Raw genomic sequence first — 16623 nt, forward strand, 5'->3', positions numbered from 1 at the left:
CCCGGATATCCCACGGGAACGGGAACTATGCGGGTTTTTCTATGACTGCGCGGGTGAAACCGCGGGCGGAAACCTAGTAGGTAATAAATCTATGTTCTATATCTAACGACACAAAGTTCAAAATCCAATACTTACAGATGAACATCCCTGCAAGCAATATCCCCAATAAGCTAATTTTCTTCCACTCATAACAAGATGGCATGGATTCGAGTGTGTTTGTCCGTCTGTGTCACACACGGGGGTCGTCGGTTGAGTGTTGCAGTTCGATATGTTCACTGGAATAAAAAATTGAAATAGTTTATTTTTTCAGAATTTTAAATTTAACTATAACATCCATGAACAAAATATTTTTCCAAATATATTTATTTGTCTTATTTACCTAAACGGCGTTGTGCATGGTGATTTAGACATTTAAAATTCAACAAACATATGTTTATTTCAAACGCAAACTGCTCTTTTTAATACAAAGAGACAAATGTATGTCAACTTCGAATTATGATAAATTTTATTAAACAGTACAAGATTTTGAACATTAAATGATAAATCAAGTTAAAGTTAAGGCTGCAGTCTAGCAAAATTGCGTTTTCAACAAGTTATTTGACAATTTTTTCCCGGCTATTGAAATGATAAACTGATTTTTTTTTCTTGTTTATCAATTAGTGTTATATACGCAATGCGCATGAATTTTTTCACATTTATAAAGTTACTTTATGTTACCTTAATCAGGCCTTCAAGATAAGTCTCTTTCCCCCAAAGACATTTCGAGCTAAGTTTGTGCACTCACTACGTTGCAACCGATTACAATTTATACAATTTGATCAGCGCATTATTATCCTTATATAGTCGTTATTAAAATCTGCTGAATACAATTGCCGAAAAACTTATGATTTTCCTAATTAGAACGTTATAAATTCATTAAATTTCCCATTTTTTGCCTTACAAAAACTATTGATAAATACTGCTAAAAGTTATTTTTTCCATTAATTTATTCGAGTTGAATGAGTATTAAACCTTTAAAAAAATGTTTTTTTGAATTTTGATAATTCTTTAAATATTAAAAAAATATTTAAAATAAGTAGGAAAAATCCTAGCGAATTTCTTTAGTCGCGCTCCTTGGGCCGGAGCGTTCTGACGTGTGCTCTACGCTCGATTTTCCTTCATACCGAAGTGAAAGTTGCTCTACTTCATTAAATTTAATATTTTTGTTAATTGATTATTTTTATCTTAGTTTTGTGCAAATATTCGTATTTTTAAACATTTGATTTCGATATGGAAAATAAACGAAAAAAATATGCGTGTAACTACTAGAAAAAAAATTATCTTCGAACATAAAGTTAATGAAACCAAAGGTGATTGGCAAAAATTTCGTTATTTTACGGGGTGTCAGTAAAGGGATGTATATTTCTTTAAAACTAAAGTAAGCTCATAAATTTTCTTATAATATAATTTTTTTTTGAAGTTCCAAAAATGTTTATTTTTCGTTTGAGAAATACGAAACATAATATAAACTTGTATTGAGAACTTGAACTTGGGACATACGGGAAAAATGATTTGTTTACTCCAAAATTCCAAATATGTCGAGGTGTTTTAATTTTTTCTTCTAGTCATTTTGAACGTAGCGGCATGTTATTTGATTATTAATTTTGTAACTTAAATACAGGATGTTGGTTTTATATTCTGATCTTACAGACGCGCTGACAAATTTAGTCTACCATTTCTAGTTTAGACCTCTAAGTACCAATATTAAAACGAATGGATTATCATCACATCATCAAAACTCAGATGTAATGGAAGATCACAATAACATAGAAAATTCAATAGGTGTTGAGAACTAAACAAACACAAGTAACAGAGACGCGAAGAATAAAAAAAGAGGACGAAAACGATAATTCGTTGATGCTTTCCCTTTTCGACGTATTGTTAGGGTACATCACCAATCTGCAAAAAATAAAACTGATGATTCCCAATTGCTGATTAAAAATGAAAAACAAATGTCGATTATTTGACAGTGGTGAAAATTTGCTGATCACAATGAAACATCCTTCAGTGGTAGCAGATTTACTCATTTAAAATGTAAAGGAGAGGAGGACAGGAAAACATTATGAATGTGGATGGTGGATTGTATACAGGGTGTAATCGATAAGTATATTTAGTCTACCATTTCTAGTTTAGACCTCTAAGTACCAATATTAAAACGAATGGATTATCATCACATCATCAAAACTCAGATGTAATGGAAGATCACAATAACATAGAAAATTCAATAGGTGTTGAGAACTAAACAAACACAAGTAACAGAGACGCGAAGAATAAAAAAAGAGGACGAAAACGATAATTCGTTGATGCTTTCCCTTTTCGACGTATTGTTAGGGTACATCACCAATCTGCAAAAAATAAAACTGATGATTCCCAATTGCTGATTAAAAATGAAAAACAAATGTCGATTATTTAACAGTGGTGAAAATTTGCTGATCACAATGAAACATCCTTCAGTGGTAGCAGATTTACTCATTTAAAATGTAAAGGAGAGGAGGACAGGAAAACATTATGAATGTGGATGGTGGATTGTATACAGGGTGTAATCGATAAGTATATGCAGGCGATTATGACGTTATTATTGCAGGTATCAAAAAACTTAAAACTGATATCGAAATTACTTTACCTAATGAGCAAAATGACAATTATAACTTTTTAAAAGTATAACGAGAAATACCTATCTAAAAAAATTACTTTATACATTCCCATATCAAGAAGGGAAAATGGGACTAGTAAGTAGAAGTTAAATGTCTAATTCCGGCCAAATACATGAATGCGGAAGATGCGGTTAAAAATAAAAAATTTAATATTTGAAATACAATGCAAAAAAATAACACTTTTGTCATAGATAAGAAACATGACTATTTTTTCCAAATTCAGGGACAACTAAACGTTGCAGAAGCAGAAGCCTGCTTATTTGCTGTTTGGACTGGAGTGAATCATAATCGTCTAATATTAATTTAGTGAGAAACGTCTTCCCAGTTCAAAATGGAGAAATAAACCATCCACGCGAACACCGACATCCACGCGGACGGAGTCGCGGGCGGAAGCTAGTCAAAAATAAATATCTTTTGTTTTCATTTGCGCATTTTTCTATTTTATAATTTTTTACACAAACATTACATTTTTTTTTATGATATACAAAATTTGATAGAACGTATTCGCAAATTTTGTGTACTGATAAAAAGAATCACCCGGTGTAATTTTCACGAAAATTGTTTCAAATTGTCATTTTAGGTACTTATTACGAATATTAAATTATGCATACGAATGATTTAATTTTTAAAAATTAAGTGGAGCAACTTTCCCTTAGTACATTTGTATTATTTACATATAGGATGACAGGATGCATTTGTTTGCACTACTAGACCAAACCCTTAAGGATAACTCGATAAAAAGTAGCGTTACATCAAAAGTCAAAACTGACGTAACTTCCGCATTCACTTGGTTTACAAAAGTAAAGTAAGTTGACTACACTCACCACAAGTATGTTGCGGGCAGTCCAATTGGAGCCGCGACAAGCACACGGAGCGTGCGGGCAGACACACGTGTCGGCGCGGACACGACGCGCTCGAGCACGCGCTGCGGCTGCCGAACTCGATCTCACCGTCTGTTGCGCCTGCGCACCTGGAGTACATAGTTGTTGGATAAATTATGTACTAGTGGTCCGCCCCGGCTTCGCCCGTGGTACATATTTCGCAATAAAAAGTAGTCTATGTCCTTTGTCGGGTATCAAAATATCTCCATACCAAATTTCATGCAAATTGGTTCAGTAGTTTAGGCGTGATTGAGTAACAGACAGACAGAGTTACTTTCGCATTTATAATATTAGTATGGATATGAAAAAAAATATGAAAAATCTTGGTAAAGATAGGGAGAAATATCAATCTAGTTTCATATATTTACAAAGAAAAGGGCTGAGAGCTGAGAACGTGTCAGAAGTGAAACTTCTTTGGCATGATTCGATAATACCAAAATCCTAGCCTTACTCTATGACGCGATAGTATTGCCCTGACGTGACCTTTAAATGTTTCTCTTAACGCGCGAATAGAAGTTTCACTTTAAAATAGAACAATATAACAATGGACAGATAAAAAACAATCCTAGAACATTTTTTCGCTGGTTAAACTTTCTCAGTGAAATAGGGTGCTCAATATGATAACACCCCACTCGTACATCACGGCTCAGGTAACCCCAAACTTACTTGGCCAAGCACGCATTGGGGTAGAGCCGGCCCGGCGTGTGCACGGGCAGGTGGTGCGGCGGGCAGTTGCACGGCAGGCCGGTCATGAGCGCGGCCCGCCCGCAGGCCCGCCGCCCGCACACACGCTCGCCTGACATGCAGCGGCATGGGTTGCATTCCATATAATAGCGCTCGCCTAAAAAAAAGGCAAAAATAACAATTAAATCAGTAAAAGTAAGTACAGGTAATATAAAAACAAATCCCGAATTTTTAACGACCAAAACAATATAAAATAAATAGTCATAGTAATATACAGGGTGACTGGTAAAACGTCAGACGCATTTTGACAGGAGCTTCTTCTCATGAAACTGAACAACTTTTGTTCTACAGCTTTGCTGAATTCGTAGAAAAAAATTTGGACTTTGTATGGAAATCGGAGAAGAAGCTCCTGTCTAAATTCGTCTAACGTCTTACCTTTCACCTGGTATTTGTACACAGTAATACATTTCGAAAAGTTAAATTTCACATAACATTTGCAAATTTAAATGCTTTGTTAAACCAGATCTATAATCATATTTAACAACAAAACTATCATAATAATTATACAACATATTAACATAACTTACCATGTTTAACAATTTTATCGTGCAACCGGCAGTTATCCAGCGCAACACTCGGCAGTGGCTGACAATTAGTCAAACCACGGTTGGTACAGCGACATATCTTGATACAAACTTTCTGTGAAGCACACGGCATCGGAACCCGAACCCACGAACCAATTGGAACTACGTATGGGCTACCATCACCTACAAATAAAAGGATTTTCTTTGAATTTTCATAGTGCTTCAACCGATTTATAATTTAATTACGTATTTATTTGCATAATTATTATAACTAATGAGACAATGTAACATATACATGTAAATTGCAACTGACAGGATATATTAAAACATTTTTATGGATATATCACATACATGGATGATATTATAATATGCTCTACTTATAATATGATACTATGTATTTAATTTTGTATTTTATGGTGAATAAATGATTATGATTATGATTATTATGATTATGATCCAATAAGTCGATGTTCTGAAAGTATTAATAGTCTTTTTTTAGATGTGATTTTATCTCCGTTAATAAACGTTTTTATATTTAATTTTGTAGCTTAATAATTGTAAATGAGAAATTAAAGAATATGCACCTAAAGGACAGCCATCAAGACAAACGTAGCGGGTACATGAATCCGTGGTTGCGCAACTTCTGTTCAACGCACAAACTTGGGATGAATTGCAAGGAGCTCCAGCACAAGGTGACCGCACTGCTTCTCCAGCTGATAATAATGGAGGTTCTGGACCTGAAATAACAAAATTGTTTTAAAAACAAAATTGAAAATACGAAATGTATCTAGACGATGTTGTTAGAAATTATGGACACAATATAATTATTTCTGTAATTGCACTTTGAAAATAAAACTCTCGTATCTTAGCACAAAAATAAGAGATTTATAAAGAATACTTTTCTTCTTTTTGCCGCGCCTTCGCATGCGCGGTCGAAGGAATTTCTTACGGGAACGATTAGTTTAACTTCGGTATAAAGTGCCTCATATTATTAAAAAATTGAATTTCGAACACCATGCATAAGTGCTCATTTACACAGGGTCAGTAACTGACTACAAATTCGAGGCTAATCCGATAAAGCTAAAGTGCTGACCCGAAAAAAACCCTGTGTAAACAGATTTGAAGTCAGTACAGAGGCTTGAAGTCAATGTAAACAGGTAAAGTCAGTCGCGGCGCCGAAATTGGCGCGACTGACTTGTCTACTGACCCTGTGTAAATCAGCACTAACAATAAAAGAAAGCAGTCGGGCGCCATCCATCACTCAGAATAGCCGTATACTCACTAGGCGCCATGAAATCAGACAACGATACACACGGCGCATCTTCCCGTTTCGGTGCAAGTCGTGCACACAGAGCTGGCGCAGATAGCGGGGCTCGAGACCATTCTACACATGATGATACTACTCGTACACAATCCTCCATACATAGCAAGCTGCTATGTCCCTGGAATTTGGAAAATTATGTTGATTGAATGGTAAAAGATATTTGAAGTTATACTTCTTTTGGCGCGATGGAGAAAAATTATGAGAGTGAATTTTAACGATGCGCGCGCACACCGGCACCTAAATTTAACAGCATGAAGTTAGTTCTAGGTGGTATGAAAATTGATAACTATGTTCAAGTTGTATATTCTAATATTTTTTCCATACGCCAAAGAAGTATAACTTCTAACGCGTGTACATAAGTACACACACTCTTTTTTTTATACTGTGACTCTGATTGTACATCCTTGCAGGGTAAAGTCGTTTTACAAATCTAGGAGTACATTGTTTCATTCAGAATCTTCCAAATCATTAGTATAAAAATGAATAATGTAATAGAGTAGGAAATATATCGAAATCGAAATTGATAACTTCTCAACAACACTCTTAATAATATTATGATTTATATGTATTGCATTTTATATTTGAAGTACTAAAATTTAATAAATGTTAAGATAGCATAATTACAACAAATACCTTAGCAGTGCACGGTTTGACGTGTAAAGCGCAAGCCACGCTCTTCCAAACATCAGTCGTGCATTGAGTTGAATTCTTCAAAGGCAACTGCATCCCAGCTACCGTGACATATCTGTGAAAATTATTCAAAAATAACATTTTTCAAAAAAAGACTGACAAAACCTTTTGCTTAGTGATTCACATCGCCTTATTTAAAAAACCATAACCGTTTTATGTTTTTTGAGATTATTTATTTATATGATGACTAGTGGTCCGCCCCGGCTTCGCCCGTGGTACATATTTCGCAATAAAAGGTAGCCCTTTCTCGGGTATCAAAATATCTTCATACCAAATTTCATCCAAATTGGTTCAGTAGTTTAGGCGTGATTGAGTAACAGACAGACAGACAGAGTTCCTTTTGCATTTATAATATTAGTATGGATTTACAATAGAAATCGCTTGGCTTACAATTTTGAAGTAGGTAAATTTATCGTTTCAGTAGGTAATAAGTAGTAGGTAAGTAATAACTAATAAGTACAAACATTTTTCAGTTGAACGATGGAATTAGTAAAGCAAAATAATCTTACCCGGATCCTTTCTGTTCAGCAACAGCTAAATGAGCATCAAGATCAGCTTGAGCGGAGCAAGACCGGAACAAGCTACTGGGTCGGTTGTTGAGCTGACTGCAATATGTTAGACCAGCACAGCCAAGTGAACATGGAGATTCCACTGGGAAAGATAATAATTATAATCATTTATTTAAGATCGAAAAATTAGGTTTAATTGTGGAACAAGTTTGAAAACAATGAGCAACAATAATATGAGTTAAATAATAATTTGGACAACATTATATACATAGGCTGTAAGAGTCATATAATGCTCTTTTATCCCTACCTATTGATATAAAAAATTTTGATTTTAAAAACAGATTAATTTAAATAAAATAGTTGTCTAACTAGCAATGGTGTTTTTAATAAAAACAATAAAAAAAACTAACCTTCTTCTATACATTCAGCTAATTCAGTTTCTTGTGGATCTCCGAGACATTCGGAATAAAATTTCTGCCAATTAGTTTGCCAGCCAGAGTTAAAAGTGTTGAAACACAGCCTTCGGCAATTTATCGTTGCACCCTGAAAATGATAAACTGATTTTAAAATTACATACAGTTTTTTGATAAAATTCCTGATGAACAGCAAACAATTTAAAATGCGAACATTTAATAGAGATAGAAATATTGTGATCAAATCTTTGATTCTATAGAATTTTTGACGAGAGCAATTTTAATTTATAGAGCACCAAAAATAATAATATTAACACTGATTAACATATCTGTTTGGTAACATTTTATGTCAATGAAAAGTAATAAAAATTATGCCCAAGAAATATACCTTTTGACAACAATGCAGTTTAGCAACATCATGAGGTATCACATCTTTGGTGTCAGCAGGCGCATCTTTTCGCAAGAAGCACTGCCACATATTATCATGTATGGCGGGGGCTCCGCATTCTTGAGATAGGGCTTCGGCGATTTCCTGGGACTCTCCAGTACGGCGAAGTACTGTTTCGCATGTGCTTCGACACTCTTGACTTGGTGATTCGTGGCAACATGGCAGGTCTGAAAAGTGGAAATATGAAAATGTAATTCAGTTAGCTAAAAATAGAGGTTACATTGAAACCATAAAGTAATAGACCTGAATTTTCGATGGAACATTGGGAATGAATTGAAAATGCATCCCCCGAATAATATTTGGAAATGACGGAAAGGACTGGGAATGGTAAGAAAAAGGATATTCAGTTTCTGCTCCCGCGTTCATCGTAAATAACATACTTAGTAGCATTCACATGCTACTATTTGAAGCCAAACTTCAAAAAAAAATATGTCCCCACCGGCCATAGCACGTGGGAGCACGCCTAGCGGCAGTTAGCCCACAGCTCGTAGCGTAGTGAGTGGACCGTGCTTTCGGTGCGTTTCATACTTGTACGAGTCGATGAAACTCACACTTGGCCGTATCAGTGCGACTCACACTTGTACATGTCGATAAAACTCACACTTGGACGTGTCCTTATGACTCACACTTGTACATGTCGATAAAACTCACACTTGGACGTGCCCTTATGACTCACACTTGTACATGTCGATAAAACTTACACTTGGCCGTATCAGTGCGACTCACACTTGTACATGTCGATAAAACTCACACTTGGACGTGTCCTTTTGACTCACACTTGTACTTGTCGATGAAACTCACACTTGGACGTATCCGTATGCACGGTGGTGGCGGTAAGGTCAGCTTACAGCTAGGCACTGCAGCGGCGGCGTCCACCCACCACAGCGCGAGGAATCACGCCTCGTGCCAGCTTAGTGGCTGCTGGCGTGTATGCTGTTGCCGTGACCACACTTGTATGTGTAGATATAACTCACACTTTGACGTATCCGTATGCACGGTGGTGGCAGTAAGGTCAGCTAGACACTGCAGCAGCGGTGGCGACCGGTCGCACGCGTCCGCCGCGCGCTCCCGCGCCGCGCCGCGCCCCTCCCGCGCGCCCACCCGCCACAGCGCACGGGAACATGCCTCGTGGCAGCTTAGTGATTGCGTTTGCGCTGTTGAATAGGAAATAAATGCTGTTTTATTAAATAAAACTACAAATTCAGACAAATAAAGACACTAGAAGAAAAATTTAAAATAATAATTAACATCTACAGTTAAAACAAACTAAAAAATACGATTTAATAAAATAAACTTATATAAAATTATTATATCGTCACCGCTACATGTACACGTACAAATGTACAAAATTTGAATTAAATCTGACCGCTTGAATAGGGGGCAAAATGAACTGTAAGGGGGTTGGTACCATACAAACATATAGGTAATGCTATGATCCTCCCCCATGACGCGCGTTTCTGCCAAAAACATCTGGACGTAGTATTAAACATGACATAAACAGATAAAACGACAATATCTACATTTGTATCTAATATCTATACTCACAACAGCACCACTGCGCCTCTTGCTGCTTCTGCACGCAGTCGAAGAACGCAATTTCATCAGATCGTCTACATGTATTGGATAGTGCTCTCGCGTCAGACGCAGTAGCACAAGCAGTCCGGCAAAGCGGCGAATGGCCTAATGAACAGCACGCCCGGCCCCACCAGCCTGAGCCTTGAACTACTTCTGGTGCAGAAAAAGAAAAAAAAGATTTTAAAATACATTTCGTAGAGGAAAACTTAAAAATACCTACAAATAGGTACATACTACATAGGCGGTAAAATCAAAGAATACTATAGAAATTATCTACAGTAGGTAGCTGATTATACAAATATAATATAGATAAGTTATCAGAAGCATTAACTTTAGGAATGTTATAAAATTACCTGAAAAATATAACTTACCCTGTATAGTTTGGTTCATGCATATCCAGAACTCTATCTGCAATGGTAATAAAAAAAGGCCTTTTATGATTGTTCATTATATGAATGTAACTCGATACTAACGTATTGTGAGCCATGTCAAGCCTCCCCAATTACAATACAATGCCGATAGGCGGTTTATTGACGATAAAGGAGTCTCCAAGTACCAGTTGGATAATATCGGTTAGGAGGAATTATATCATCTTACATCACGATTTAAACCTTTTGATGTTCAACGAATAACTCCGAGATCCGTTTAATTAGTTTTGATTATTTCATTGCTCAGTTTTTATTCCATAAAAATATTCTGTATGGAGCGGCTGTGTTTGTTGTTTCCGTCGCGTCGGCACGTTTATAATTCTTGAAAATTATCGCCAATGTAAATAAAAAAGTGACAGACTGGTAAAAGATGTACTCACATAAACGCAAACTTAAATTTTAATATCTTTTTGGTTTCTTATTGCGATGGGTCATATTTTGTTCATTATAGATCCTATCATGAACAAATATATAATATTAATGATAATATGATATGTTGATAGAATCTTAAAAATGGGAAGAACATACCAATTGTGGCGCACAAAATTTATAAATGTTCTGTATTCTCTCCTCTCTCATTGCTGAGTCTGATGCAATTTCCACCAGGGACATCTGTAAACAAAAGATTATCAACATTAATGACCACACAAGGGTTAATTTCTTAATTAAATAAAAGATTTTCCTCATTCACTGAGAAAAAACTGGTTGTTTTAAATAAAATACTTAACATTACTTGAACACTTTATTCGTACCCTGGTGAAAACACTATTTCACACATTCACTCAAAAAGCTTTAATGTAAGAAAAGCTCCTGCAATAATAAAATCGAGCCTATTTCGTAGTAGCAGATTATCAAAGCTTAGTATAGAAATAACTGCATATGTTTGCCAATAACGATGGGATTAGTACCATATGTGAATATAGGTTAATAGAGTTATCAATCTCAGAGCTAGATCTAGAATTATACTAAGAATTACGAACAGAGTTGTGTAGATAATAAATAAACATTGTCTTTTCAAATTAATTCAATAACGTGGCTATTTTACTGCCTTTTACGTCTATGTTTTTTATAGGCTTGATACCAATACAGTGAACAGAACTGAATTTTAGAATTTTTATTTTTTTAAATAGTTGAAATAATTTTATAATCATTAGATTATTATAGACTAATTATGTTGAAATAAATAAAAGAAAATAGAAAAAAGAGCATTTTTTAACAATAGAGCCACTTTTTTTAAACTGTCCTTCAACTATACAATGGAATTTTAATGCAATCTGGGTTTAAAAATGTTTATTATTAAACCATTACATAATAAACATCACATAATCCATACTAATATTATAAATGCAAAAGTAACTATGTCTGTCTGTCTGTTACTCAATCACGCCTTAACTACTGAACCAATTTGCATAAAATTTGGTATAGAGATATTTTGATACCCGAGAATAAAGGCTTTAAGGCATACGCTACTTTTTACCCCGGGACATAGGGGATAGGTTTTAAGTCGGAAATCTCACGGGAACATCAGGAACTATGCGGGTTTTTCTTTGACTGCGCGTGCGAAGCCGCGGGAGGAAAGCTAGTTGCATGGGCGTAGCCACGGTGGGGCAGGGTGGGGCGCTTGCCCCACCCAGGCTTTGACCTGGAAGGTACCTAACCAAATCTAAAAATTGAATTATCCAGGTACTAACTACTAAGCTTAATATCCGTAAGAAAATTCACACTCGATTCTCGAAAGTCGACAGTCGACACAGAAAATGAGACCAAAACATTAGTATTATTTACCTCTACAATGACTGATTAACAAATAATTGTCATACGCCCAGCGACCAAACGGCTGAAGATAGGGACACATTTTGGATCTATTTCGTGATGTGGTAGGTGAACAATAAGGTGTTTTGAATAAGAATAATTCGAATAACGAATTACACACGAAAAAAGAAAATAGCTGAGGCTTCTATGTTACATAAACTGTAAGAAAAATGAGTGTAGTACAGTTAGTTACCCCACTATTTTATCCAATTTCACTTTTGTTTTACGTTTCACGTTCTAAAGAACGTGTCACGTGAGTTACAACTCAAAAAAATATGGATGGGCCTTAGAAAAAAAAACTTTCAGAAATATTACACAGAATAAAGTGAATGTTATAAAAAAGTTTTCAGGGTAAAGAAGATGCCATCGCAAATGCCATCGCAAGCGCGTTCGCAAGCGCGTTCGCAAGCGCGTTCGCAAGCGCGTTCGCAAATGCCTTAGCTAATGCCTTCGCAAATGCCTTCGCTAATGCCTTCGCAAATGCCTTCGCAAATGTCCTCGCAAATGCCCTCGCAAATGCCTTCGCAAATGCCTTCGCAAATGCCTTCGCAAATGCCTTCGCAAATGCCTTCGCAAATGCCTTCGCAAATGCCTTCGCAAATGCCTTCGCAAATGCCTTCGCAAATGCCACACACAGCCGCCGGCCGTGCCACCGGCATTTGAGGTTCGAAGACCTGGATATGACTTTGGGTACATACAGTTGCTAGTTACATATTATTTTTTTATTGTTGCCCCACCTTGAGCCCATGGCTAGCTACGCCCATGGCTAGTTGAATAATAATACTCAATTGTAATGCATTTCCAATATTTCACGTATAGTATCTAGTCTAGTCTAAGCAATATCCAAAGCCCACCGCTGCATTTAGCAATCTGTAATGCGTATAAAGTAATATCATAAATTCTCCCGCGCAAATACACAGATACGATAAATCCCCGACCAGACACTCAGAAACTGTAATAAAACTTATGTAATGTACGTGTTTAAGGCGATATAAACACGTGGTCGGTTACACACATTAGAGATTTGAAATATAAGGGTGCATGTGTATTGGGATACTCAATGATATTATATTTTATAGTACAAACAAGAGAGGGATACTTGCATCTTATTAATGCCCACTTTACGTAGTCACTAAACATGATGATGGAAAAAAGTCTAATATTTAAACGACAACCCTGATGTAAATAATTTGTTAACAAAGGAGAATAAAAGCTTAAAAAGCTCATGAATGAATTTCTTAATATAGCCGATTATAATTTCTTATTCTTAATTTCTTATTATATTAATTTATTAATATTTATATTTATTTCTTTTGCTCAGATATTAATTGTTTTTCAAACAGCAAAAGTACTAAAGTTAAATTTTCAGTCAGTTACATATAAATTATGATTATGAGTTTTTTTAATCAGGATCCATAAAATGAATAAAGTTAAATTTTGAAAGCCAGCCAGCTTATAAGTTTGAATTGACTCAGTTGTACATGTTAATTTATATTCATTTAATTTAAACTCAACAAAATGTAATTAATTCTCCAACAAACAAAATTGAAATAAAACAATGATAAACAACTATATAATTACTAGATCTCATCTTTGCCCTCGCGGTCAAACCGTTAACTTGTTCTCCGTTCATAGTCTGTATAAAATATATTTTTAAAAAGTTTCGCGACGTACGTTTGCTTAATATCTAAACTTTAACTTTAATATTAGATACAAATCTAATAATAATCAACACTATATCGCGTACTAAGTGAGGATAAAGTGAATTTTAAAGAATATTTGTGCAGCATTAAGGCAAGTCCTTTCAGCGAAGCGGAGTAAAATTGGTTTGCAAGATCAAATTTTTCATGTATTTGCAATTATATGACGCTTCTAGAAAAAATAATCAATACACTTCAAGATATTTCCTAAAAAGTGTGCTAATTTGTTACACAACCACGTGTATTTTGTTCGATCATATAAAATCATAAAAATAGGCTAAAATAAAGATCGAAAACGAATTATTTATTAATGAAATTTCTGATTTTGGAAATAATTTTTATATAAGGATATGTATTTTGATGTACTGCAGAAAACGTGCTAAATTTTGGTTTTCTACTGAAGCCCTGTAATTATTAAATACATATTATATCTCAGAACTTAACGTTGCCCAGCGTTTTCTTTACAAACCGCGCTGCCCGCTACCCCGCCAGTCCTGATCAGGCGCTTGCTAACGTAGGACCTGTGTCAAATTATCTCCGCTCGATTTTAAGTTTTGAGTAAAGATAAATTATTGAAAATGGGTAACAAAACAAACAAAATTCGGAAGAAAGCAGTGTCAGTATCACAAAAAAGGACAGGAAAAGAGAACTAGTATGTAAATTGAGTAATATGATAAAAACGTAGTTACTTGATGCCACAGAATAAAAATATCAGTTGGTCATAAAGTTTCACCTCGTATGCTTTTATTTCAAAACGATAAAAGCTGCGTTACTGTGAAATAAGAGTTTAGTTTATAATAATTTGTTTTATATATATAATACTAGTGGTCCGCCCCGGCTTCGCCCGTGGTACATATTTCGCAATAAAAGGTAGCCTATGCCTTTTCTCGGGTATCAAAATATCTCTATACCAAATTTCATGCAAATTGGTTCAGTAGTTTAGGCGTGATTGAGTAACAGACAGACAGACAGAGTTACGTTCGCATTTATAATATTAGTATGGATCTCTCCATACTAATATTATTATTATTACGTAATTGGTGTATTATTTGCATAATTTTGGGGTATAATTATTAATTACAGTTGTTTATTTTAAGGAAAAAAACAATAATGATTATTTGTTAAAAAATAATTGATAATAGTCAAATAATAATGATTATTGACTAATAATAATTATTAATCACTACAGTAAAAGTTCCTTATTGGCGGGGTATATGTTCCATAAAATATATGCCTCGAATACAGAAACCGTGAATACGGAATGGTAATTATTATATGGGATTATAGGTTCTACGTTATACGTTCCTAGGTGACGATTGAGATTTTTTTCGTGTCTCATTTTTTTTAGTTGACATTATAAATTTATAAACTAGGAAGAGTGCAGTAGACGTTACTCGATCACAATTATTTTTGTAACGAATGTGAAAGACGAAACCTATAAAACACGCAAAGCGGCTTTTACTATAAACGGAACTACATTTAAAAATATACTTTATTTATTGAGTTATAAGGTTGCTTCCATTCTGTTTATTTACATTCTCAAAAACATCAATCGCGGCAAAGGCGGCTTGCGACAAAGGCGGCTTGGGTCAAAGGCCTCGGCGATATCATTAATTAACAACATAATATTATGTACTTTAGGCTAACTTGTAATAAGATCTATTTTACTTTCTTATTAGTCCATTTGACAAGGATATTGTGTTAGATACCTATTGGAATAATTTTATTATTATGTATGTACTTATTAAATCCGCGAATAAAAAAATTTTTAGTCGCGAATATAGAAATTGGGTCGCATTTTTTTAATTCCCGAATAGTGAAAACGCGAATAAAGGAAGCGCGAATAAGGAACTTTTACTGTATAATAGATGATAATAGTTAGTTCATAATCATTGTTATTATAGTTCATTGAAAAGTTACATTTGGGGTTGCGTTTTTTAGGAGGACGCATTTTATTTTTTTGATGTGTAGGGGGGGTTAGTGTGAAGCTATCACCAAGTTTGTGGGGTCGCCACCCTTGTCCCACGGCCGCCATCTTAAAAATAGCGCTTAATATGGTTTTTATGATATATCTCTTAAACTATTAATCTGATAAAAAAAAATTGTCAACATTATTTGTTGCAAATTAAATTTTCTACAATTTTGGTCCAGTAACTTTTTGTCATAGAACTATAAATAAAAATGTTATGAGTGAAAATGTTCAGAAATTAGCGATATTTATATTTTTCAATAAAACTTTTTTTTTTTTATAATTTTACGAAGAAATAATATCAGACCATTTTTGTAGATTGTTGTAGTATTGTAGTTATATTGTAATACACGCGCTCTATACTATTCTAATATAATACTCTAAGCTTCTACTGGTAGCAGCAAGTAATATTTATTAGTTACACCAAGTACTTCCATAATTATGTTGTGCTAATTAATAAATTCCTAGTACCTACTTATCTCAGTTTATAAAGTTGTAAATGATTTCTTTATTTACTTTTATATTTACAATCTGACACAAACACTTTTACATTGCTTACATAATAAAAATTGATCACAATTTACTTTTGATATAAGTATTTTACACTGTGGCATAGCGCTAACGTTACGAAAAACAAACGACGCGAGGAGCGCGAGGAGCGCGTGTCACGCGAACGGCCCCGCACACCTCACCTCCAATCTTGCCTCGCGTTGAAATACCTCGCGTTAAGCAGATTGTATAGTTAAAAGTGTCGGGTAAACGTGAACTGACTTCAGCAGTGTGCAAGTGATTATCGCTCGTAATTCCTTCAGGCAGCCGGGTGATATCTGCGTGCGGACCGGTTGCTGTGCTGTACGAGTCCTTGCGAGTCATAGATTAATCTTCGCAGAGCGGACTCGGAACTACTTTATAC

At 35.0% G+C, this 16623-nt stretch overlaps 2 protein-coding genes across 3 annotated transcripts in view; one reads left to right on the plus strand and one right to left on the minus strand.

The window, feature by feature from the left end:
- Positions 1–16623, plus strand: part of LOC123698106 (SET domain-containing protein SmydA-8) — a 542384-nt gene that overhangs the window by 420912 nt on the left and 104849 nt on the right. The window lies entirely within an intron of this gene.
- LOC123698095 (reversion-inducing cysteine-rich protein with Kazal motifs) overlaps positions 1–16623 on the minus strand; it is a 45215-nt gene that overhangs the window by 1231 nt on the left and 27361 nt on the right. Inside the window, exons 4-17 of one of the 2 annotated variants that reach the window (XM_045644690.1) lie at positions 10758–10841; positions 10173–10209; positions 9772–9951; positions 9201–9380; positions 8167–8393; positions 7776–7908; positions 7366–7507; positions 6800–6911; positions 6125–6284; positions 5427–5579; positions 4846–5025; positions 4241–4415; positions 3518–3663; positions 136–275 (exon numbers count right to left, since the gene is read on the minus strand). In XM_045644690.1, the coding sequence (XP_045500646.1) occupies positions 136–275; positions 3518–3663; positions 4241–4415; positions 4846–5025; positions 5427–5579; positions 6125–6284; positions 6800–6911; positions 7366–7507; positions 7776–7908; positions 8167–8393; positions 9201–9380; positions 9772–9951; positions 10173–10209; positions 10758–10841 (2049 nt within the window). Of the gene's footprint in view, positions 1–135; positions 276–3517; positions 3664–4240; positions 4416–4845; positions 5026–5426; positions 5580–6124; positions 6285–6799; positions 6912–7365; positions 7508–7775; positions 7909–8166; positions 8394–9200; positions 9381–9771; positions 9955–10172; positions 10210–10757; positions 10842–16623 lie in introns of both variants that reach the window. The other variant, XM_045644689.1, reaches the window with a different exon arrangement.

Source organism: Colias croceus, chromosome 15, assembly GCF_905220415.1.
Source record: "Colias croceus chromosome 15, ilColCroc2.1".
NCBI classification, from domain to species: Eukaryota; Metazoa; Arthropoda; class Insecta; order Lepidoptera; family Pieridae; genus Colias; species Colias croceus.